Source organism: Salvelinus namaycush, chromosome 5 (genome assembly GCF_016432855.1).
Source record: "Salvelinus namaycush isolate Seneca chromosome 5, SaNama_1.0, whole genome shotgun sequence".
Classification (NCBI taxonomy): Eukaryota; Metazoa; Chordata; class Actinopteri; order Salmoniformes; family Salmonidae; genus Salvelinus; species Salvelinus namaycush.
In genome coordinates, this window is record NC_052311.1 from 47,526,738 (window position 1) to 47,553,656 (window position 26,919).

At 42.9% G+C, this 26,919-nt stretch overlaps 1 protein-coding gene across 1 annotated transcript in view; it reads left to right on the forward strand.

The window, feature by feature from the left end:
* Positions 1 to 17,957: 17,957 nt before the first annotated feature.
* Positions 17,958 to 26,919, forward strand: part of LOC120047581 (gamma-aminobutyric acid type B receptor subunit 1-like) — a 31,041-nt gene continuing 22,079 nt past the window's right edge. The window contains exons 1-2 of the mRNA XM_038993117.1: positions 17,958 to 18,110; positions 25,843 to 25,977. Of these exons, the coding sequence (XP_038849045.1) occupies positions 17,985 to 18,110; positions 25,843 to 25,977 (261 nt within the window). The 5' untranslated portion in view covers positions 17,958 to 17,984. The remainder of the gene's footprint in view (positions 18,111 to 25,842; positions 25,978 to 26,919) is intronic.

Below are 26,919 nucleotides of genomic sequence, written 5' to 3' on the forward strand. Positions count from 1 at the left end.
TTTATGCCTGCTTTATTGACATAGGATCTGAAGGCTTAATAAAGTGCATGTATTGAGAATCTTCCATATTTCTTACTACGTATAAATACTTAACCGGTTAGGATAACTCCATAACGGCTATCATAAATTTAAAGCTCTTAGATTTGCTATGATCACGATTTGCTGGTGTGGCCCAATACGTAAACATGCATCTTGGAAAAGGAGAAGTGTGCGTGAGAAAATGACTTTTATGCACGATAGGCCTACCTACGTACGTCTCTATCATGACGTCGTGAATTAGCTGGAGATTGTAGGGAGAGAGAAAAAGGGAGGGAGTGTGAGGATTCGGTGTTTCGTCGTACAAGGGGAAGCGATTGTATATCGTGCGTGTATTTATATGTACATTTTTCGTTTCTGACTTTTCACCACGAAATTGAAGTAGATGGCAATAGACTGATTAATACGGTTGTTTTTGACATTCAATGTATACGCTATACACGGGGACCGGGTTGCCATTCATAGCCATAAAAACATAGCCATACAATACGTTGCAAAGAAGCACATTTTACCAAATAATTCGACATTTGGGTGATCCCAAACGAGTCGCAACCGATGGACATACGGTCATCTTGACTGAGCGCGTCGAAAGTATTTGTAAGTACACATTATTACATGCTACAATCTCTTACTCAGTATGCAACCTAAACAATGGTGTACAATTCTAAGGAATCAAGCTTGCATACATGTGGCTATTTGTATTCAGATGACAGGTCTACTCTAGCCTTTGTAAATTGTATTCTCGTAAATGACAGGTTTCGCCTAGCAGCAACGACTTTACATAGTTTTTTTATTATCGTAGCATAATATAACACACAGTCCCACCTATTAATGACGTTAGTTTATCTTTAGATGTATTGTGCACGTTTTCAGTGAATGTATTTATGCTATGGGAATGAATGGCAACCTAGAATTGACATGAAATCCGAACTTCTCAAATCTGAATTCTGCAAACGGATATAGGGCTGGCCTTCTTCGATAGGCCGTCAAGGATTCCCGGCCGTGTCAACACGGATCAGCAACTACCGGTAGCCTACTGTTGGTGGCACCTTAAGAGCGACCCTCATTAAAGCGTTTGTAGGTAATATCAGTCCAGTGCACGTGTTTCGATGTTTAAATCCACCTGCGCACCATTGTAAACATATGGCTATTTTTGCATTGCTTTAGCATTTTTCTAATAGCATGTCAGATGTGGCTTGCTTAATAAATAAGATACATCTCGGATGGAATGTTGTGTGTCGCCGTTTTGGTCTCTGGCTTAGATACGTCTCTGTGATGCTGTGGATGTTGCTGTCCATGGTCCTGAAATATCTGTTTCTCTATGCTCGTCCCAGTTGGAATCTTTTGTTCAGATACATTCGCTGTCCATGGTGCTGCAATTAGTCTTGCTGCACCTAAAGATATAGCGCAGCTTGTTGATTTAATATAGGCCACTGATATTACCATAATATTTATTAAACTGGCTAGCTTGATATATTTTAATCTGTCGGATCCATACCTCGCTCACACAGTTTGCTTTTATGTATCTCAGTATGTGAGGAGTGTCTCCCACTGTGTTGTCCCTCTCTAGCTCGCTCGCTCGTTCGCTCTCTCTCTCTCTCTCTCTGTCTCACACATGCTTCTCGTTGCATTACCCACTTTCTCTCTCTCTCTCTCCGTGTTTGTCTCTTCCTACATGCTCTTGTTAGTGCTCTAAAAATACACCATAATGCTAATGAAGTCTCCAACAGTGTCTGTGTCTTCCTTCACTACCCTTCCCTTCCTTCCCACCATCTGTCTCACGGTGGAGCTTTGTTACACACTGTCCTCTCTCTATCTCTCCCTCTTTCTCTCTCCCCTCCTCTTTCTCTCTCCATCTCTCCGTGTGACAACATGATGAAGTTGCATTCATTATTCAGCACTTCAAACGAGTGGCTATATTTAGATGTATTTATACTTTAATACACACTCTATGGCTGCTGTGTCGTCTGTGTTAGCACTGAAAGCACACTGTTGGACTGAGTGAGCGATCTTAACCTATCCCACTCCACTGTGGGAGGAGCTCATGAAATCTGTACATTATGCGCAGGGTTATGGCAGAGTGAGTTCTGCTCTCATACTATCTCTCTATAGCGCATGGAGCCAGTACATATTAGTAACAACTAACACACTGGTCTTTAGCGGTAGGAGCATGACTCACTGAACTGCTGTAGATGAGGTTTTTGTTCTCGATGAATAGTGTACAGATGAAGGTTGGTGTATGTTGTTGTTTGGGCAGTTGTTTAGATGATAATCTGGGTTGTCCTTGTCAATGGTTATGAATTACACTACCTGTCAAAAGTTTTATAACACCTACTCATTCAAGGGTTTTTCTTTATTTTTACTATTTTCTACATTGTAGAATAATAGTGAAGACATCAAAACTATGAAGAAACACATATGGAATCATGTAGTAACCAAAAAAGTGTAAAACAAATCAAAATATATTTTATATTTGAGATTCTTCAAAGTAGCCACCCTTTGCCTTGATGACAGCTTTGCACACTCTTGGCATTCTATCAACCAGGTTCATGAGATAGTCACCTGAAATGCATTTCAATTAACAGGTGTGCCTTCTTAAAAGTTAATTTGTGGAATTTCTTTCCTTCTTAATGCATTTGAGCCAATCAGTTGTGTTGTGACAAGGTAGGGGGGAGTATACAGAAGATAACCCTATTTGGTAAAAGACCAAGTCCATATTATGGCAAAAACAGCTCAAATAAGCAAAGAGAACTGACAGTCCACCATTATTTTTAGACATGAAGGTCAGTCAATACGGAAAATGTCAAGAACTTTTAAAGTTTCTTCAAGTGCAGTCCCAAAAACCATCAAGCGCTATGATGAAACTGGCTCTCATGAGGACCGCCACAGGAAAGGAAGACCCAGAGTTACCTCTGCTGCAGAGGATAAGTTCATTAGAGTTACCAGCCTCAGCAATTGCAGCCCAAGTAAATGCTTCACAGAGTTCAAGTAACAGATCTCAACATCCACTGTTCAGAGGAGACTGTGTGTATCAGGCCTTCATGGTTGAATTGCTGAAAAGAAACCACTACTAAAGGACACCAATAAGAAGAAGAGACTTGCTTGGGCCAAGCAATTCGAGCAATGGACATTAGACTGGTGGAAATTTGTCCTTTGGTCTGGAGTCGAAATGTAAGATTTTTGGTTCCAATCGACGTGTCTTTGTGAGACGCGTGTGGGTGAATGGATGATCACCACATGTATTTCCAACCATAAAGCATGGACGAGGAGGTGTTATGGTGTGGGGGTGTTTTGCTGGTGGCACTGTCTGTGATTTGTTTAGAATTCAAAGCACACTTTTCCAGCATGGCTACCACAGCATTCTGCAGCGAAACGCCACCCCATCTGGTTTGGGCTTAGTGAGACTATAATTTATTTTTCAACAAGACAATGACCCAACACACCTCCAGCCTGTGTAAGGACTATTTTACCAAGAGGGAGAGTGATGGAGTGCTGCATCAGATGACTTGGCCTCCACAATCCCCTGACCTCAACCAAATTGAGATGGTTTGGGATGAGTCGGACCGCAGAGTGAAGGAAAAGCAGCCAACAAGTGCTCAGCATATGTGGGAACTCCTTCAAGACTGTTGGAAAAGAATTCCACGTGAAGCTGGTTGAGACAATGCCAAGAGTGTGCAAAGCTGTCATCAAGGCAAAGGTGGCTATTTGAAGAGTCTGAAATATAAAATATATTTTGATTTGTTTAACACTTTTTTGTTTACTACATGATTACATATGTGTTATTTCATAGTTTTGATGTCTTCACTATTATTCTACAATGTAGAAAATAGTAAAAAATAAAGAAACCCATGAATGAGTAGGTGTTCTAAAAATGTTTGACCGGTAGTGTATGTGTTTGATAAGACTTTCCCATTATGTATGTTGGTTCCTCCAATGAACTTGAGGTTTTTGTTACGATATAATGACTGTACTTCTGTATAAAGGCTGTTGATAACTAACTTCCCTCTCTGTCTCTTCCTTTCATTATCTTCTTATTTAATCCTTTAGTCTCTCTCTCTCTCTCTCTCTCTCTCTCTCTCTCTCTCTCTCTCTCTCTCTCTCTTTCTCTTTCTCTGTCTCTCTGTCTCTCTGTCTCTCTGTCTCTTTCTCTCTCTGTCTCTCTCTCTGTCTCTCTCTCTCTCTCTCTCTCTCTCTCTCTCTCTCTCTCTCTCTCTCTCTCTCTCTCTCTCTCTCTCTCTCACACAGATCCAGTAATGGCACAGCTATTGTTTCTTATAATTCTGTATGCTCTGCCATCTCTTGTTGTGGCCATACATAATTCCACAACTGGAGGTAATTATGGTGTTTGTGTGTGTACATGTGTGTGCAACGTGTGTTTGTGTAAGTGTGTTAGCGGTTAGAAATACCATAGAGATGGCAAAATGACCTAAATGGAGCATCATCACAATGTTGCTGAATGCACGGAGGAAGGCGTTAGATGGAATGATGATTATAATTGGAGTGTAATACATCTCATGGCTGTAATGTAGACTACTGTACGTGATTATTCTTCCACGCATCATGTCTTTCTCTCGTATCCTTTTTAGGCTGTGCCATCATCCGTCCTCCCAGAGATGGAGGCATCCGCTACAGAGGCCTGACACAAGAACAGGTACAGTACTCTCAATACCATCACAGTACACTCTTAGAAAAAAAGGTGCTATCTAGAACCTGAAAGGGTTCTTCGGCTGTCCCTGTAGGAGAACCCTTTTTGGTTCCATGTAGAACCCTTTCCAGGGTTTCTACATGGAACCCCAAAAGGGTTCTCCCGTGAGGCCAGCTGAAGAACCCTTTTGGAACCCTTTTTTCTAAGAGTGTACTACCACTGTTACCACTTTAATCATATCCAACCCCAGATAAAGTAGAAATAGCTCAAATAGTTGCTTGTCAATTCTGACATTATCGCCCCTTTGGTTTTCTCTAGCATGGCCATATCTTGTGGCTACCATGTTGTGTTTGTCCTAATCATAGCAACGGATGGAAGCCTATAGGAAAAATGACTCATTAGTCAGGTGATGTACATATTTAAAGATATAGCTAAAAATCTATCTACGTCATCTATTTCTGTGTGCAGATTCGCAATGTGCAGATCCTACCAGTGGACTACGAGATAGAGTACATCTGCAGGGGGAACAGGGTCATAGTGGGCCCTAAGGTCAGGAAGTGCCTTCCCAACGGCACATGGACCGACATCACACAGCACAGCAGGTGTCGTAAGTACTCTCTACTTTATTTACAGCCAACCAGTTTAACTTCATTGTCACTCTATTGTCACTCTCTAAGGGTAAATTCCTTCTTCAATGCCTGTCAGAGTGAATTCCTGGATTGACTAGACTATATCACTGCCACTACTTAAGGATATCTCTGATGTATCATTGATCATTGTGCACCACTCTGCTCTGTGTTAATTTCATCAACAATAACTATGACAAAATATTTGTCAACAACCTATTTTTCCTGACGAAAACGAATGACGATAACGAGAAGCCATTAAAAAACGAAAACGGTAACAAATGAGTTTTCATTTTAGTTGATGAAAATGTGACGATATTATAATTCCACATGAGACAAATGGGCATTCAATTTGACATGAAGCTCCTTTTCATCTGTTTTTTCCAATCATAAATATGCATGCCTTTGCAGAATATGTAATGCAATCCTCACATTGGCAGAATGAACGTCTTTCAGTTGCACGGTCTGATTGAGCCGCGCTGATCTGCCCAGCTCTCCCACACATGTCACTCCAGTCACTCCAGTCACTCGTCAAACTATTTAACTGATGCATAGCCAGCAGGCCAGGACACTTCAATTGTGACTGAACTTAACTAGAAACAATGTTTAGTCTCTCTTACTTTCAATGTAGGCTTATTTTTGCTTTGATCACATCAGATTGGAAGCTCTATTTTCCCATGTGCACTGTTCTTCATCTGTGTTGATGCTCTCACGGTCGGCAAGTGTGAGTGCAGTTTATTTCAGATTGGAAATATTTCATGCTATTTGCTGAGTATTAGGAGTATTAGCCGACCAGCTGGCTCTCTTTCTGTCGAACCATCTGGTTTCCGAGCGCAGAACGGGACTTGACAGGAAGCCTATGTCAGGAGCGGACGAAACAACCACTGGTTTTAATTGGCTGATTTCTTAGCCTATCACCATCTAGCGCAACCCTTAGAACCTCCCTCTAAGTGTCCTGCATCCAGGGGCGAGTATTTTTTTTGTGTGTTCGTGTGCAACAAAGAGAAGTCGGTTAGCTCGTGCAACATGGATATTACAGAGTCTACTATATCTTAAGTGTGTAAACAGCATTCAGTGACATCAGTGTACATCGTGTTATCATTAACTATTAGCATGAACGGCGATATGTGATGCACCATAACACTACTTTTCTGCCTCGATTTGGTGCCACTCCTCACAGTCGTGTGATTCGCTCAGAATTTGAATTGATTATCATGTCACTCAGTAAATCCCAAACGGTCCCCACTGTTACCAGGCTCTATGAGTCAGCAATTGGAGCCTGGAGACGAGGTTAGGAGTACAGTAATAATTCGGGCTTTGTTGGAAAGCTCAGATTCTCTCCCTTTTAAAGGAATCACTGTTATTTACCCCCATCCAATGGTTATGATTGGGAGAAAAGAACTGTATGCCTAAATTGCTTAACCTGTAGCCAAGGCTTTGTAGCTTATATGGTAAATCATGGCTGACATTGGCTACAATCGGCCGCAGTAGCAATGTGCCAGCTATATTAGGGGATAGTAGGCCTAGTTGGACAAGTCTGTCTGAATTTGCACATGATGGAAGTAAGAAGTAAATACATTATACATACAAAAGTATGTGGACACCCCTTAAAATGAGTGGATTCGGCTATTTCAGCCACACCCGTTGCTGACAGGTGAATAAAATCGAGCACACAGCCATGCAATCACCATAGAAAACATTGGCAGTAGAATGGCCTTACTGAAGAGCTCAGCAACATTCCAATGTGGCACCATCACAGGATGCCACCTTTCCAACAATTCAGTTCGTCATATGTCTGCCCTGCTAGAGATGCCCTGGTCAACTGTAAGTGCTGTTATTGTGAAGTGGATACATCTAGGAGCAACAACGGCTCAGGCACAAAGTGGTAGGCCACACAAACTCACAGAAAGGGAGTGCAACACTCACTACCGAGTTCCAAACTGCCCCTGGAAGCAACATCAGCACAATAACTGTTCATCGGGAGCTTCATGAAATGAGTTTCCATGACCAAGCAGCAGCACAGAAGCCTAAGATCACCATGCGCAATGCCAAGCTTCGGCTAGAGTGGTGTAAAGCTTGCCTCCATTGGACTTTGGAGAAGCGGAAACGTGTTCTCTGGAGTGATGAATCACACTTCACCATCTGGCAGTCTGACAGACTAATCTGGGTTTGGCAGATGCCAGGAGAATGCTATCTGCCCGTATGCATAGTGCCAACTTTAAAGTTTGGTGGAGGAGGAATAATGGTCTGGGGCTGTTTTTCATGGTTCGGGCTACGCCCCTTAGTTCCAGTGAAGGGAAATCTTAACGCTACAGCATATAATGACATTCTAGACAATTCTATGCTTCCAACTTTGTGGCAACAGTTTGGGGAAGGCCCTTTCCTGTTTCAGCATGACAATACCTCCTGTGCACAAAGCGAGGTCCATACAGAAATAGTTTGTCAAGATTGGTGTGGAAGAACTTGATTGGCCTGCACAGAGTCCTGACCTCAACCCCATTGAACACCTTTGGGATGAATTGGAATGCCGACTGCGAGCCAGGCCTAATCGCTCAAATTCAGTGCACGACCTCACTAATGCTCTTGTGGCTGATTGGAAGAAAGTCCCCGTAGCAATGTTCCAACATCTAGTTGAAAGCCTTCCCAGAAAAGTGGAGGCTGTTATAGCAGCAAAGGGGGTACCAACTCCATATTAATTACCATGATTTTGGAATGAGATGTTCGACGAGCAGGTGTCCACATACTTTTGGTAATGTAGTGAATTAATTATTTAATTGGAAAGAAATGCACTGACTAAAACAAGACAAAAATTGTTCAGATTTTTTGTTGACTGATAATAACTAAAACTAACAAAGAAGAAAACGATTAAAATGTGACTGAAATTTATTTGAAGACTAAAACTAAATAGAAAAAAGCTGCCAAAATAAACACTGGTACCGTAGTAGCCTGGGTGCCAGTCTGTTTTCTGCTCTCTTGCCAACTCCTTGTAGAATTGTCATGCCATACATGTTCCATAAGGAGTTGGCATGAGAGCAGAAACACACTGGCAGTTAGGACATGTCATGTAAATATGACTGCTGTCATTCCCACCAACCTTCCTCCCACTACTCTGCCCATCTCTCTCCCAGTGCTGCTGTGCCCTCGTGTGTGGACGTCCCTGGAGAATGGGAGGGTGGCGCTGAAGCCCCCTGGGCCACCGGTGGAGGGCACCGTGCTTCACTACAGCTGCCATGCTGGCTTCATGCTGGAGGGCAGGAACATCACACACTGCACCAAGCTGGGCAAGTGGGACTCACCCAAACCGGTCTGCCTCTGTAAGTGCGGAATGGAATCCCAATCTATTCATGTTATTCAATTGTGTAGTTTGTGTTGATATTAAATGTTTTGGTTGAGCTTCGAAATGGAAAAACAGCACATATACTCCATGGAAACATACATAGACAAACCTATATATGCTGAGTGTACAAAACATTAGGAATACCTTCCTAATATTGAGTTGCAACCCTTTTTCTCTCAGAACAGCCTCAATTTGTCGTGACATGGACTCTACAAGGTGTTGAAAGCATTCCATAGGGATGCTGGGCCATGTTGACTCCAATGCTTCCCACAGTTGTGTCAAGTTGGCTGATGTCCTTTGGATGGTGGACCATTGTTGATACACACGGGAAACTGTTGAGTGTGAAAAACCCATCAGCGTTGCAGTTCTTGACACACTTAAACCGGCGCGCCTGGCACCTACTACCATACCCCGTTCAAAGGCACTTAAGTCTTTTGTCTTGCTCATTCACCCTTTGAATGGCACTCATACACAATCCATGTCTCAATTGTCTCAAGGCTTTAAAATCATTCTTTAACCTGTCTCCCCTTCACCTACACTGATGGAAGTGGATTTAACGAGTGACATCAATAAGGGATCATAGCCGTCACCTGGATTCACCTGGTCAGTCTATGTCACGGAAAGAGCAGGTGCTCCTAATGTTTTGTACACTCAGTGTACATTGATATATTGTCAATATAGTTGTGTGTCCATGCATGTATTCTACAATGGTGTATATGCTTTGTTTCGTGTGCAAATCATAGGTGTGTGTATAGGTACAAATTTAAGTATTCAGCTTCTTTGGATGAAGGTCAATTGTATTTCCTTGAATCCTTGCATCCTCTCTCCTTGCCGCCTCCTCAAAACACAACGGCAGAGAAGGTCAGAGGTTCCTCTTCTCATTTTGAGAAGGAGACAAGAAGGGAGGATGCGAGAAATCCAGGAAATACAATTGACATTCACCCCCTTGTTCTGTGTACTTGTCTTAAACAGGAAGTTATAGTACTGCCACCTGGTGGACACAAGCCATATTTTATGTGAATGATTGTGTAATACCCCATGATTGTGGAATACCCCATCAATTTTACATCTGTGTTCTCGTTTTGTAGGCTAAGAATGGGCTTCATATTTGTTCAAATGTATATGTGCTTTGGTATGAATTTACTTCAACATATTTGACGCCCAAGAAGAAGCACGAAGCCGAGAATTTACAACCATTTCATTTGAACTACACACATGAACTACATCTCCCACCAGTCAGCTGTATATTTCTCTATTTTGAAAAGGTTGCAGGTCTCCATTTATTTGATATATTGTTTTCATTTTCAAACAGTACTGGCTGGCAAAAAAACCCTGCTTAATCTAATATACAAAACATCAGACGGCCTGTAACTAACTGGTTCTTATCGTCCTTATCGCCAAGAGTGTGCAAAGCTGTCATCAAGGCAAAGGGTGGCTACTTAAAATATATTTTGATTTGTTGAACACTTTTTTGGTTATTACATCATTCCATATGTGTTATTTCATAGTTTTGATGTCTTCACATTTATTCTACAATATAGAAAAATAAATAAATAAATGGAATGTGTTGGTGTGTCCAAACTTTTGACTGGTACTGTATATATATTAAATTAATTTTGTGATATAATCTTGAAGCCCATTCGAGAGATTTTGGGACATGACCCGGAAGTGAAGCGGAAGTGGCCGTCACTTCCACAAGGTATACAGACAATACAGTAAAAGTAGTCTACAGTGGGCCTACATACTGATGTCAATTTAAGGAGCATGGAGTACTGTAGATGTGTAGTGAGTAACACGTATAGTGCATCAATCCATGAAGAATGAAACGATTCACAAACATCCCACAGTGTTAGTGTTGCATTTACATACGCTACCAGTCACCAAATCATTTTGACTATTAACAAATGTAATTTTGTCTTTTCTATTTGCTTGCCACAGATGACAGAAACTACAAAGGTAAGAGAGATTGGTTTTGGTTGGGTTGTCTATGAATGTAAAAGCTCATTGAAACAAATGTTGCAAAAAGTTGTAATGCTTCTGTTAAGCACAAGAGAGCAGTGGTACATCATGTCTAGAGCAGGATGCCTTCCGCTGACCAGTAATTCTACTGGTGGAGGATTTCAACTGATTCGAGTTAGGGAAAGGGAAATAACAATCTTGTCAACACCACATTGTCCAACTGAATGCGTTCAACTGAAATGTGTCTTCTGCATTTAACCCAACCCCTCTGAATCAGAGAGGTGCAGGGGGCTGCCTTAATCGACATCCACGTCTTCGGCGCCCGGGGAACAGTGGGTTAACTGCCTTGCTCAGAGGCAGAAAGACAGATTTTTACCTTGTCAGCTCGGGGATTCAATCCAGCAACCTTCCGGTTACTGGCACAATGCTCTAAGCACTAGGCTACCTTGCCAAGAGTAGAAATTACACAAAATATGCTATCGTTAAATTGTTGTCCTAGTGGCATTGGCAAGATTATTATTTGTTTGTCAGTTTTGTTAAAGATGATTGCTTCACTAAAGAGGCTACCTATTATATGCCTGTCGTAAAATACTGGCGTAAGACTTTTCAACTCCTCTTTCAGATCGTACAATATCACTAATAATTATTGAATGATTATTATCAACCATTAACAACAACATTACTCACTCATTTCAACTTAGTCTTCTCCTGCGCCAACCTGTCCTATCGGTGCATAGAAAGCACATTTTCTTCCAAAATCTCCATGAAATGTGAACCAGACTCTCTCTCTCTCTCTTCATTCCACTTTTCACGCAGTGTGGTATCAACACCAACTTACTGCCTTCTCAGCTGGGTAAAGGTTAACACCCAGGCCTGTCTGTGTCTGTGTGTGGAGGTGTGTATGTGTGTGGGTGTGTTAGCAGTCAGAAAAAGCATTCTCTCTTCTGTGATCTTAAGCCCTGTGTTCTTATAGGTTAACCAGAATAGGGATTCCTTTACCACACTGGATCCCACCACTGATACAGTTGATATAATAGATAGCTTGTAACGGTCGTCATAGTCGTTCTCCTCCTCAGACGAGGAGGAGCATGGATCGGACCAACACGCAGAGTGGTTAGTGCTCATATTGATTTAATCAAAACGAAACTGAACACTTACAAATACAAAAAACAACAAACGTGACAAAACCGAAAACAGTCCCGTGTGGCACGAACACTGACACGAGATACAAACACCCACAAAACACACGTGAAACCCCGGCTGCCTAAGTATGATTCTCAATCAGGGACAACGATTGACAGCTGCCTCTGATTGAGAATCATACCAGGCCGAACACAAAATCCCAACATAGAAAATCACACATAGACAAACCCACCCAACTCACGCCCTGACCAACTAAATAAATACAAGACAAAAGAAAACAGGTCAGGAACGTGACATAACCCCCCCCTTAAGGTGCGAACTCCGGGCGCACCAGCATAAACTCTAGGGGAGGGTCTGGGTGGGCGTCTGTCCACGGTGGCGGCTCTGGCGCTGGTCGTGGTCCCCACCCCACCATAGTCAATCCCCTCTTCCGTAGCCTCCTCCAAATTAACCCCACTAGATTAAGGGGCAGCACCGGACTAAGGGGCAGCACCGGACTGAGGGGCAACACCGGACTGAGGGGCAACACCGGAATGAGGGGCAGCACCGGAATGAGGGGCAGCACCGGAATGAGGGGCAGCACCGGACTGAGGGACGGATCCTGGCTGGCTGGCTCTGGCGGATCCTGGCTGGCTGGCTCTGGCGGATCCTGGCTGGCTGGCGGATCCTGGCTGGACGGCTCTGGCTGGTCCTGGCTGGCGGAAGGCTCTGGCTGGTCCTGTCTGGCGGAAGGCTCTGGCTGCTCCTGTCTGGCGGAAGGCTCTGGCTGCTCCTGTCTGGCGGAAGGCTCTGGCTGCTCCTGTCTGGCGGAAGGCTCTGGCTGCTCCTGTCTGGCGGAAGGCTCTGGCTGCTCCTGTCTGGCGGAAGGCTCTGGCTGCTCCTGTCTGGCGGAAGAATCTGGCTGCTCCTGTCTGGCGGAAGGCTCTGGCTGCTCCTGTCTGGCGGACGGCTCTGACGGCTCGGGACAGACGGGCGGCTCTGACGGCTCGGGACAGACGGACGGCTCTGACGGCTCGGGACAGACGGACAGCTCTGACGGCTCGGGACAGACGGAGAGCTCTGACGGCGCTGTGCAGGCAGGCAGCTCAGACAGCGCTGGGCAGGCAGACAGTTCAGACAGCGCTGGGCAGGCAGACAGTTCAGACAGTGCTGGGCAGGCAGACAGCTCAGACACTGGCTGCGCTGGAGAGGAGGAAGGCTCTGACAGCGCTGGACAGGTGGGAGCAACCGGAGAGAGAAGACGGAGAGACAGCCTGGTGCGGGGGGCTGCCACCGGAGGACTGGTACGTGGAGGTGGCACCGGAAAAACCGGACCGTGAAGGAGGACACGCGCTCTTAAGCACCGAGCCTGCCCAACCTTACCAGGTTGAATGGTCCCCGTAGCCCTGCCAGTGCGGCGAGGTGGAAAAACCCGCACTGGGCTATGCTGGCGAACCGGGGACACCCTTTGTAAGGCTGGTGCCATGTACGCCGGCCCGAGGAGACGCACTGGAGGCCAGATGCGTTGGGCCGGCTTCATGACACCCGGCTCGATGCCCAACCTAGCCCGGCCAGTGCGGCAAGGTGGAATAGCCCGCACTGGACTAAGCACGCGTACTGGGGACACCGTGCGCTTTACCGCATAACACGGTGTCTGACCAGTACGACGCCCTCTCACTCCACGGTAAGCACGGGGAGTTGGCTCAGGTATCCTACCCGGCTTTGCCACACTCCGCGTGTGCCCCCCCCCAAGAAATTTTTGGGTCTGACTCTCGGGCTTCCGTGCTAGCCGCGTACCTTCATACCGCCGGTTCCTCTCTCCGGTTGCCTCTGCTCTCCGAGCTGCCTCCAGCTGTTCCCATGGGAGGCGATCCTTTCCAGCCAGGATCTCCTCCCATGTGTAGCAACCCTTGCCGTCCAAAACGTCCCCCCATGTCCAATTCTCCTTTTTGCGCTGCTGCTGCTGCTGCTGCTGCTGCTGTCGCTGTCGCCGCCCTTTTACACTCCGCTTGGTCCTTTGGTGGTGTGTGTTTCTGTAACGGTCGTCATAGTCGTTCTCCTCCTCAGACGAGGAGGAGCATGGATCGGACCAACACGCAGAGTGGTTAGTGCTCATATTGATTTAATCAAAACGAAACTGAACACTTACAAATACAAAAAACAACAAACGTGACAAAACCGAAAACAGTCCCGTGTGGCACGAACACTGACACGAGATACAAACACCCACAAAACACACGTGAAACCCCGGCTGCCTAAGTATGATTCTCAATCAGGGACAACGATTGACAGCTGCCTCTGATTGAGAATCATACCAGGCCGAACACAAAATCCCAACATAGAAAATTACACATAGACAAACCCACCCAACTCACGCCCTGACCAACTAAATAAATACAAGACAAAAGAAAACAGGTCAGGAACGTGACATAGCTCTGGCAGAGGGGTTGTGACAGCGTTTTGTTTCTAAGGCTGTGGACGACATTTTAGTCACACATACGAGCACAGATCTGTACAAAAATACCGTCAAATTATAATCTACTTCGTGATTTAATTTGAAGCTTTTCTTCAACGATGTGCCTTATAAGGAGGAGATTACTTAACCAGAGTTAAAGGGGCAATCTGTAGTTGCTACATCCACTTTTGGATTTATACAGTACATGTATTATATTGATTATTGAAGAATATCACTTATAAACGTCATACCACATCAAAACCCAAAATACAGTATAATCTTGTTTTACTCCATTATTTATAAACAATGTAATTGTAAACAAACACTATATAGTCAGTCACTGCATCCATAGCTCTGTCTATGAATTTGAGAGTGGTTACATTTCTCCATCCCCATCCCTCAGTTATTTGCCAAAACCAGTGGCGAGGTGACCGCTTTGATTTTGTTTTTGTTTGAAATGCAGATTGCCCCTTTAAGTAAACTGTACGATGCGCACTTTGCACGCAATCCAACTGAGAGTTGCAGTATTTGGAACTAGCACTATATTATTTGCCATAACGTCTATTCAAAATGTTTTTTTTTTTGCACAGTGCTCTTGTGACAAATGTCTGCCCCATTAGGTGTTGTTCGGTGTTTGCTGGCATATAGACGGCCGCATAATGGAATAGCATTTAAATATCAGGTGTGAATAATACATGGCATGCTGCGAAGTTCAGACAGGTGATCTATGAGAGAGAGAGGAGTTCTACGTCATTGTGGGCTACAGATGGCTCAGCGGGTTAGAGGTTGGAACACGCATGGTGCTGGCTGGCAACACAAGGGCTGTGAGTTGAACTGCCACCTCTGCCAAGTATACTGAATAACAGTTAGTAGCTTTGGGTCTGCTATTGACTATTACTGTATTCAGATGCAATTCAGTAGTAAATCCACTCCACTGTAATCGTACTGAGGTGGAGGAAGGAAGGTGGCTATTTCTCCATCACACAATCTATCCCAATGTGCACAATAAGAGTATTTCAACAGTGATATTACATAGAGAACCCGAAGCCAGCCTAATTGTTGAGCAAAGGTGGAATGCATTTATAGCATTGGGTTTACTCTCTAGTCCCCAGAGTGCCAGTAGTTGTTGCCAATGAGTCAGGTGTTACATTTTAGCCGTGGAAGAGGTGGAGTCATGGGAGGGTAGCATTACTGACTAATTCTATAATTCTATTATAGCTGGTTCTAATTATGTTATTCATTTTGGCCTACTGGGGGTATGAGAGCCCTGTCTAAGAGCTGACAGTGAAACGGTGGATGCGTCCCAAATTGCACCCTATTATTTAGAGTACACTACTTTTGACCAGAGCTCTACTTTATAGGGAATAGGGAGGCATTTGGGACGCGGCCAGTGCTGCATTGGCTGATTAAAGGGCAATGAGAGGAGGCTTTAAAACTTCTTCGGGATCGGTGTACCTTCCACGGGACGGTTGAGCTAACGTAGGCTAATGTGATTAGCATGAGGTTGTAAGTAACAAGAACATTTCCCAGGACATAGACATATCTGATATTGGCAGAAAGCTTAAATTCTTGTTAATCTAACTGCACTGTCCAATTTACAGTAGCTATCACAGTGAAAGAATACCATACTATTGTTTGAGGAGAGTGCACAGTTTTGAACATGAAAAGTTATTAATAAACAAATTAGGCACATTTGGGCAGTCTTGATACAACATTTTGAACAGAAATGCAATGGTTCATTAGACCAGTCTAAAGCTTTGCACATACACTGCTGCCATCTATCTAGTGGCCAAAATCTAAATTACAGTTTTGCTGGAATAATACATTATGGCCTTTCTCTTGCATTTCAAAGATGGTACAAAAAAAATACAAAAGAACAGTTGGTTTTTTCTTTGTATTGTCTTTTACCAGATCTATTGTGTTATATTCTCCTACATTCCTTTCACATTTCCACTAACTTCAAAGTGTTTCCTTTGAAATGGTACCAAGAATACACATATCCTTGCTTCAGGGCCTGAGTTACAGGCAGTTAGATTTGGGTATGTCATTTTAGGCGAAAATTGAAAAAAGGGGCGGATCCTTATTAAAGTGGACAGATGGTTCAAACAGCAGGTATGCTGTAGCCTGTACAGTAGCAGATATTGGCTATACATCACACAGACTGACTCCAGGTCTGCTTAAATGAAGGGAAAAGGACAGCAGGGAGATTGATGCACTGACTGGTCCACTGCTTTTGCTGATTTCTCAAAGTAGCCCTTGAGGCATTTTATGGTCTTTCTATTGGCTTGTGGCTTGTGTGAATGAATGTTCTTTCATTGGTTATTGTGGTTGAGATTTGGCTCACTGTCAATCTAAAGTCTATGTTGATTTGATTTTCAAATATTTGATTTCTATCAGTGTACCCTCTATTTTCCCAGATAAAGTTAACTTAGTCATTATATATTGATTTGAATAATCTATTGCTCCCAAAAGATGAATTAGAGTGACAGATACCGAGAGTGTGCCAATACTCTTTGAATGTAGAAACGAGGTGTTGCACACTTCTTTGATTGTAGAAACTAGGTGTTGCACGCACACACGCACGCACACACACACGCACGCCCACGCGCTCGCTCGCAAGCAAGCACGCACACACACACACACACACAATTCAAAAGTTGGTAAATAGGCACTGCAGTTTATAGTGCCCGCTTAACCATCCCCCCTGTCTCACTTGCTCTCTCGATGTCTCTACACATTCACCGACTAGCAAATATCATCAGAGTTGTCCTCGCTCATACACACATGCACACACAGACGCACACTCATAGCCTCTGCTGCAGTGGATGATATACCTTTCGCGTATCATTCCTGGACACTTCGTTTCATCCTCTACAATTGGAAATACGGGTCGTTGCACGGACAGATTATTTTAAAATCCTGAAATTACGCACAGTGCGATTTGCGTTTATTAACCAGAGAATAAGAACAATTCAAACGTTATTCGTAATCCGGAGCTCATTTTCTGCCGTCTGGACTGGTCGCGCGCGCATACCTTTCGGTGCAAAATCATGGTGATCATGAATCATTAGAAATAACCGACTAGCATTATTTTAATGTCTGTCTAATATTCTCCATCGCGACGGAAGGGGAAACTATCCTGCCTCATTAGCTTTTACAGCACTTGAACGAAACCATTCAACTTATTCGCTGAACCCAATTAATTGGACACTTCATCTTAGGTTTTGGAATTATTGAACTCTGCCTACTGAACGACAAAAAGAGGCAAACGTGGTTTCCAAACAAGTTATACCCTATTTATAAACCCAACATTCAACGTTGATAAAAACATGAACTATTTGCGTTGTATATCATGCGCCTCTGCACTGACAAATTATAAATCGAAACGATTAGTCCACTGAAATAATATAAAGAGCAGGCGAGCTAGGCTATTTCTTATTATTTTCTAACAATCTTTCACTGTCTGTTACGAGGCGAACACGTGAATCCACTTTTTGGAGAGCGCAAAGTTCTTGCAATGAAATGCTATTGCGATTCATTGCAAATTCACCTCAAGGCTCTCTAAACTTTTAATTACAACACAATCTCCGATTATTCTAATACGAACCCAACTCCACTGCAACATTCGGATATTGCTCCAATTCAATTTACCTGACCATGGCAGTAATTGGAAAAAGCCTGCGGCAATTATCGAGTGTTGCGTCCGGCCATATTGCACTTCGAGCATCGCTCACCTTACTTCTACTCTCTTGGCCGTGCCCGTCCCTAGGCAAGAAGAAACTCTACATCGGAGCTCTCTTCCCCATGAGCGGCGGTTGGCCGGGCGGCCAAGCATGTCTCCCCTCTGCGCAGATGGCTTTGGATCTGGTAAACAACCGGACGGATATTCTGCCGGATTACGAACTGGAGCTGATATACTATGACAGTATGGTGAGTAATTGTTGGATCAAATAGATCAATTGTTGTAGTTAAAAAGTGAAAGTCACATAATCAGAAGAGAATACAACTTTATCTTGGTTTTTCACAAGTCTCTAGACCAGTTGAAATTTAATTAGACCCGTTTGTGTCCATGATATATTAAATACATGAACACTTCATTTCAGTTACAGCCTTTCTTCTTTACATATGTCTCTATACATTGTTAAAACTTGCCAACATGATATTGATTTCCAGCAGGCATACTTCTTTGAATGTATTGCCCTTGTAGCAGGTGGGTGCAATAATGTAACAACTCAGCAGCATACTTATTTAATATTGTCAAGGGAGTTATGTACCAAAAGCCAAATTATATTACCCATTTTAGAATTGTTGCACAGTTGCCCATTTAATTAAAAAAACAAGGCAACAGTAAACATGTCATCCCCCACAAAAGATGCAGCGTCCCCCTTGGGCCAATTGAGATAAATCTCGCAACTAACACATTTCAGTTAATTACCATAGCCCCGGCTTTAGGCCAATTAGTGTCATTTTGTAAATGCCGGATCTCTATGGCAAGACGCATCATTGACCCAAATGTAGTCAAAATCGGTCTAGTGCTGTCTGAGATATCGCATGTGGCTAATGTACGAATGGACAGAGACCGATCCACAGTCGCCTCCCCGATTTCATGGTGATGGACGATAAACTAAACTAATGCCAAGACAGAAACTGATATTGGCTTGCTGCAATTCAGCACTAAGGACAGCGTCAGTGGACAACCACAAAGCATCAGCTGGCTGCTAAATGACGAAGTGGAAGGCAATAACTGGGGCAGAAACAGTGGGAAACATATAGATGTGTAGTGAGTGAATAGTGCTGACATTTGAAAATGCCTATATGATGAATGATTGATGAGAGACAAGCAGCAGGTGTTTTGTTCATTTAATAACACAAATATTTGGCTCTATCATTTCCTGGTTAGTCACTGGAGCTTAGTGGTCAGCTAGTGGTCAAATGGGTCAGTGACGGTCAGTGATGGTCAGCTATATGTGACATCTTATCCCGAGGAGACCTCTGCAGTGGCATTCTGTCCACTGAAGAAATGTCTCCTGTGCTTTGACATATAGACATTGGTCTTGACATGTAGACATTGGTCTTGACATATATACATATAGACATAGGTCTTGACATATAGACAATGGTCTTGACATATAGACATATAGACATTGGTCTTGACATATAGACATTGGTCTTGACATATAGACATTGGTCTTGACATATAGACATATAGACATTGGTCTTGACAAAAAGACATTGGTCTTGACTTATAGACATTGGTCTTTTTTATTTTTAAGACACATCACCTCATTAGCTTTAACACACAGCCATCCTTCCCACTGGGTTTCCATATCAATCATACTACAGGACAGATGCCTCCACTACACCCGGGCATACAGCACACAGGCATGAAACAGTTAACTGTGCTGTGACTGGTTAGGGAGCAGTGCTCGCTTTGTTCTGATTGGTGTAAAAGGCTCTGCAATGGAATCCCATTGTAAAGAATAGGGGAGAGGAAAGTTGGCATGGCAACACAGTTACCATTGAAACAAACAGGCTTCATATTTTTCTCCTTTCAATTAGATAATAATATGGATGAATAGATATGGTTGATGTGTTCATGTCGAGATTCAGGGTTTGAAAATCATATACAAAACATGACGTTAGGCTGTGGACATATCAAATATACTGACTATACATATCATTTAACTTGAAACAGCTTTGTGAATCAATGGTACTGGCCATAGAATACAATATATTCTAAAATCTAGAATTGCGGAATTTATGGAATTAATATCACCCATTGGTTGATTTATGGTTCTCTTTTTGTTTTGACAAACCAATAGATTTACACCTTTGTGACAGACCAATACATGACTAGAACCAAATCAATGAACATGTCAGACAGTGACGTTTTCTTGAATGTAGCCTGCAGGTACGTGCTATTGTACAGTTATTGCTAATTACAGTTGGGTTTGATGATCACTTTAACGATCAGTGGATTGTGAACGCTTCACACCTGGCTGTAATATTAATGAACAGCTTATGGCATTAAGAGTGAAATTATAGGAGATGGAATTGAATACGGCTACTATTTACTTTCAGTTATTATCCAATCAACAACTTTTTTGGTCAGCTACCAAATATCACCCAGGCAATCATAACTCACACTCTGTTTGAGCATGAGATTTAGAAATAAGAATCACCATCATCCAATTGCTTGTCTTCTTAATTTCTTTATAATATCTAGGGTTGGGATATCAAATATGAAGACGTGCTCATACAGTGGTCTTGGCTTGAATGTATAATGATGTTCAATAATAGAATGTGTTCATCTACTGTAAAGGTCACAATAGTTCAAGTGAAGCTTCAAAGTGTGATCCGTTTGCCTTGGAAAAAGATGACTCATCAAATATAACATGGCATAATTAGACGCTGAATAATGAAATATCAAGAAGACGTTAGTGTAGATGAACTTCAACACTTACACCGTTTATTTGTAATGCAGCATATCTTTAGCTATCAGTGCGGCAGGTAGCCTAGTGGTTAGAGCGTTGGGCCAGTAACTGAAAGGTTGCTGGATCGAATCCCCGAGCTGACAAGGTAAAAATCTGTCATTCTGCTCCTGAACAAGGCAGTTAACCCACTGTTCCCCGATAGGCCGTCATTGTAAAATAAGGATTTGTTCATACAGTGGCAAGAAAAAGTATGTCAACCCTTTGGAAATACCTGGATTTCTGCATAAATTGGTCATACATTTTGATATGATCTTCATCTAGGTCACAACAATAGACAAACACGGTCTGCTTAAACTAATAACACACAAACAATTATATGTTTTCCTGTCTTTATTGAACACAACGTGTAAACATTCACAGTGCAGGGTGGAAAAAGTATGTGAACCCTTGGATTTAATAACTGGTTGACCCTCCTTTGGCAGCAATAACCTCAACCAAACATTTTCTGTAGTTGCGGATCAGACAACAGTCAGGAGGGATTTTGGACCATTCCTCTTTACAAAACTGTTTCAGTTCAGCAATATTCTTGGGATGTCTGGTGTGAACTGCTCTCTTGAGGTCATGCCACAGCATCTCAATTGGGTTGAGGTCAGGACTCTGACTGGGCCACTCCAGAAGGCATATTTTTTTTCTTCTGTTGAAGCAATTCTGTTGTTGATTTACTTCTGTGTTTTGGGTCGTTGTCCTGTTGCATCAACCAACTTCTGTTGAGCTTCAATTGGAGGACAGATAGCCTAACATTCTCCTGCAAAATGTCTTGATAAACATGTGAATTCATTTTTCCGTCGATGATAGCATGCTGTCCAGGCCCTGACGCAGCAAAGCAGCCCCAAACCATGATGCTCCCCCCACCATACTTTACAGTTGGGATGAGGTTTTGATGTTGGTGTGCTGTACCTTTTCTTCTCCACACATAGTGTTGTGTGTTCCTTACAAGCAACTCAACTGTAGTTTCATCTGTCCACAGAATATTTTGCCAGTAGTGTTGTGGAACATCCAGGTGCACTTTTGCAAACTTCAGACGTGCAGCAATGTTTTTTTTGGACAGCAGTGGCTTCTTCCGTGGTGTCCTCCCATGAACACCATTCTTGTTTAGTGTTTTACATATCGTAGACTCGTCAACAGAGATGTGAGCATGTTCCAGATATTTCTGTAAGTCTTTAGCTGACACTCTAGGATTCTTCTTAACCTCATTGAGCATTCTGTGCTGTGCTCTTGCAGGACGGCCACTCCTAGGGAGAGTAGCAACAGTGCTGAACTTTCTCCATTTATAGACCATTTGTCTTACAGTGGACTGATGAACATCAATGCTTTTAGAGATACTTTTGTAACCCTTTCCAGCTTTATGCAAGTCAACAATTCTTAATCTTAGGTCTTCTGAGATCTCTTTTGATCGAGGCATGGTCCACATCAGGTAATGCTTCTTGTGAATAGCAAACTCAAATTTTGTGAGTGTTTTTTATAGGGCAAGGCAGCTATAACCAACATCTCCAATCCCGTCTCATTGATTGGACTCCAGGTTAGATGACTCCTGACTCCAATTAGCTTTTGGAGAAGTCATTAGCCTAGGGGTTCACATACTTTTTCCAACCTACACAGTGAATGTTTAATTTAGGTATTCAATATCGACAAGAAAAATACAATAATTTGTGTGTTATTAGTTTAAGCACACTATGTTTATCTATTGTTGTGACTTAGATGAAGATCAGATCAAATTTGATGACCAATTTACGCAGAAATCCAGGTTATTCCAAAGGGTCCATATACTTTTTCTTGTCACTGTAACTGACTTGCCTAGTTAAATAAAGATCCAATAAAAATCGATCTACATGGGAAGACTGCTGCTTGTTTGTTTGTGTGGCAGTATAGGGAGAGAACATTAGACTGTTTACAGCACATTGAGATCTATACACAGACACACCACTCACCCTCTCTAGACCGTTGCCATGGTTATATCAAAGCGGAGACTGATAACTTTGATCAATTATTAACTGTGGTGGAGGGAGACAGAGGTAGAGAAATGGCGTGATGAGGTGCTCTCTGTGTAGGGGTGCCGTCTTTCGGAGGGGACTTCAAACTGGTGTCCTGAATCTGTTGTCACTAAAGATCCCATGGCACTTATTGTAAGAGTAGGGGTGTTAACCCCGGTGTCCTGGCTAAATTCCCAATCTGGCCCTCATACCATCATGGCCACCTAATCATCCCAAGCTTCCTATTGGCTCATTCATTCCCCCTCCTCTCCCCTGTAACTATTCCCCAGGTCGTTGCTGTAAATGAGAGCGTGTTCTCAGTCAACTTACCTGGTAAAATAAGGCTTAAGTAACATTTTAAAAATCTCTCACTTCCCCTTTAATTGGCGGCTGGAACATGATAGGACTCAATCAGGGACCAAAATTATCAATATTTCCACACGGTCCACATGCATACTCGTGCACTATCTCACACGCATGCATGCACACACACACATGTATCAAATTCATGTATGCACCATTTAACGCCATGACTCATGTGGTACTCCAGATTTAATTACAGGGGGGAGATCACAGTGACTTGAGATAAGACATAAGAGCCCACTGGTCCTCTTATATATTCACACTTCTTTTATATTTATTCAATCTGAAATGCAATTCAAGAGAATAAAGCAGATCAGCATATGTGGCTTCTTCTCCTATTCTTTCTGTGGGATTGGTTTCTCATCAAAGTCTCATGGGCGGATAGATTGGATGCTGGAGTAGTATCTATTAGCTAACTCTGACGCTAATATTGGGTTGCATCGTTTCAGCACCACGGACAGTGCATGTGTGTGTGTGGAAAAGAGGAGGGTTATACATCCCACCCTTACAACAAAAGAAAACGTGGTTTTCGGACACGTGTGAAGTTTCACATGTACATTTTTTACATGTGTTTTTCCATTATAATTTCTTTTTTATTCCCACTTCCAGCTACATCTGGTCTCCCATCCAGGGACTGACCCTGCTTAACTTCAGAGGCAAACCAGCAGTAGGGTGCTTTGTTGCTGTAATGAATTTGTCAGAACTTGCAACTGGAAAAAAAGCAGGGAAAGCAAAGACCAGAGTAACATAACCAAAGACAGGGAAAATGTCAGGGAAGAGGGAGTCATTTTATTTAATTGCATTGTCATAATTTTTTAAAACTGAAAACTATTTTTTTTGCATTCATTTACATTTCATTGGCTTTCACATGTAAAAATGATTTTGTTTTGCTATCAATAGTTTTGGGTTTATGTTTTGCATTCAATGTCATTCTTTTAGTTTGGAATACTAAGAATGTTGTTCTGGACTACAGAACATTCACTAGAGCAGGGTTAGACAACCCCGGTCCTGGAGGGCCGTAGGCGCTTCATGTTTTTGATTTAACCAACCTGGAAGACCAGGTGTGTTGAATTTAGGCAATCACTGAACTGATCAATTAGCTCAGTTGGTCTGATGTGGTGCCTAGTTAGAACAAAATCCTGCAGCAGTCCAGGAACAGGGTTGCCTACCCCTGCACCATGTAACAACGCTGTTACTCAATTAAAAGTGTTTAAAGTGGCAATCCTTAATTGAAACATTAACAAAGTGTTCTCCTTGCCACAGTTTCGGTAAACAACTTTGGGTTGGAGCTGGAGAAATGCAACCACTCTTATATCCATAGGCTACGCTATGGATGCAAGTACTGACCATCCATCAAAATTATAGTTTTAACTCTGTTTTTAGGCTACACAGTGTTTGTTTACCTTTACTTTGTTTACAAACATTGGAGTAAATGTGGAGTATTCTTACATGTGAAACTGCAAATTAGATTGTCTCTTTAGATGTGGAATTGCAAGGTCATGAAAAACAATCACACATTCAAGTATTTTCAAATATGAAAATGCAAATTAGATTTTTACAGGTGTGATTGTTTTTCACATGTGAAAATGCAATTCCACATGGGAATTTTTTCTTATATGTGAAACAGCAAATGTGATTTTCACGTAGGAATGTTTTTCCTATGTCAAACGGCATATCCCATTCTCACGTGAAAGTTTTCACATGTAAACCGCAAAATTTCACATGTCAAACTGCAATTCAGATGTGAGGTGAAAACATGTTATTCGCCTCACATGTGAAAAGGTGGTGCTAACATCTACATTTAATGTACGTGTATCTATTTTTGTTTTTGTAAAGGCAGGCATCTCCAGTAGTTCTCTAGGGCAGAGAAAAGGTTATGACCGCCTGACATGTTATCAGATGTGACAGGATAGCAAAACGTAACTTTCTCTTCCATTGTGATCAATTGGACTTGGTGGTATCATGACATCTAGATTATATCCTACAATAGTAGCATTAGACAACAACGTTTTCACAGTCAAACAACCATCATTGAAATCAACAGGCGATTTTTGCGTCCAATACATTTGCTTCTTGAGTGCTCTATTTCCATCTCGGAAAACAAACGGAGACAAACCAACACCCAAATCAGGGCCCATAATGTCCGTTGTTAAGTCACAGTTTTCCACAGCCAGATTGCTTGTGACACTCAACTGCAATGCATGGGAGTTCTGTTTCCTCTCTCTCCCCCTCCACAGCAAATCCCCATTAAACGTGTCAGGCTGATTTAGATCGGGCCCTATTGAGGACTGGAATGGGGATGGCTTATTCAAAACCTTGTTGACAGGCCTGTGATGGATAATTTGTTCATGATTGGACCACCTCAAGCTTATTTTACATTCATTTGAGGCTTTGAATGTGTTCTGTTTGTGATATCTCCATCCCTCTTTGTGCAGTCATATTTTCTTCCTGTCTCTTTTTGGACAGCGTGGTCGATTTAACTCTCTCGGTGGCCATCTTTTCCCACTTTTATACTGACGCTCAATAAGGCTGAATATCGATCGCTGTTCTGTTCTTCTCTTTCTGTTTCTGATATTCTTCTTTCTTCCCCCCTCCCTCCTCTCTCTACCCCTGTTCTCTACCCACCCCCTCACTTTCTCTCCCACATATCTCACCCCTCTTCTCTTCCTCTCCTTCCCCCTATTTCTCTCCTAATCTTCCTCCTCTTTTTCCTCCCTCTCTCTCTCCCTTCATCTCCCCCTCACATCTGTCTCCCCTTTTATTTCCCTCCATCTCCCCCATATCCCCTCCTCCCTCCATTTCCCCCCTCTCCCTCTTCCTCTTTCTCTCTCTTAGTGTGACCCGGGGGAATCCACCAAGTTGCTCTATGATCTGCTCTACACAGAGCCCATCAAGACAGTTCTGATGCCCGGCTGCAGCTCCGTATCCACACTGGTAGCAGAGGCTGCTCGCATGTGGAACCTCATAGTGGTGGGTAGCTACTGTGTGTGTGTGTGTGTGTCCCATGCTCTCTCTCTCTCTCTCTCTCTCTCTCTCTCTCTCTCTCTCTGTCTCTGTCTCTCTGTCTCTCTGTCTCTCTGTCTCTCTGTCTCTCTGTCTCTCTCTCTCTCTCTCTCTCTCTCTCTCTCTGTCTCTCTGTCTCTCTGTCTCTCTCTCTCTCTCTCTCTCTCTCTGTCTGTCTCTCTTGTAATCTCATAATCAACCTTAAACTTTTTAGCCAAGTAATTAATTGAGAACAAATTAAATCTCCCTATCTATCCTTCTCTCTCCTTCATTAAAAACTCTTTTTGTTTTTCCAATCTCCTCTTTACTCCCTCCACTTGTCAGCAACTAGTGCCTTGGGCCTGTCTGCTTGATTTCCTATGTTCTCTTCCTCTCGGCCTCCTTGTTCCGACTCTAGCTGTCGACCCCCCCCCCCCCCCCCCCCCCCCCCCCGATCTCCCCTCCTTTCTCTCTCTCTCTCTCACACACACACACACACACACACACACACACACACACACACACACACACACACACACACACACACACACACACACACACACACATATATATATATATATATATATATATATAAAGGGATCAGGCTCTTTAGTGAGTGAGTGTACACCACCACCAATCTCCACACATATTATTTCTGTCTCTGTTCAGCCCTTAGGAGGAGTATCTCTCTGCATGTCAAACAAGCCTATCAGGGAGGGAAAAGAGCCAAGGACCAAACAGATCAGAATCAAGGGACTTCTGGGTGCTCCAATTGTAGGCTGTATTCGGATCTCCCAAAGCCTAGCGTAGCAACTCAGTCTACATTTAAAGCCAATCTCATTGACCCAATACAAGAAAAAAGTTCATACCGGCACTGTGAAACATTTTAAAACATTTAGCAATGGAAAACAAAAATGTGTCTTTCTTGTT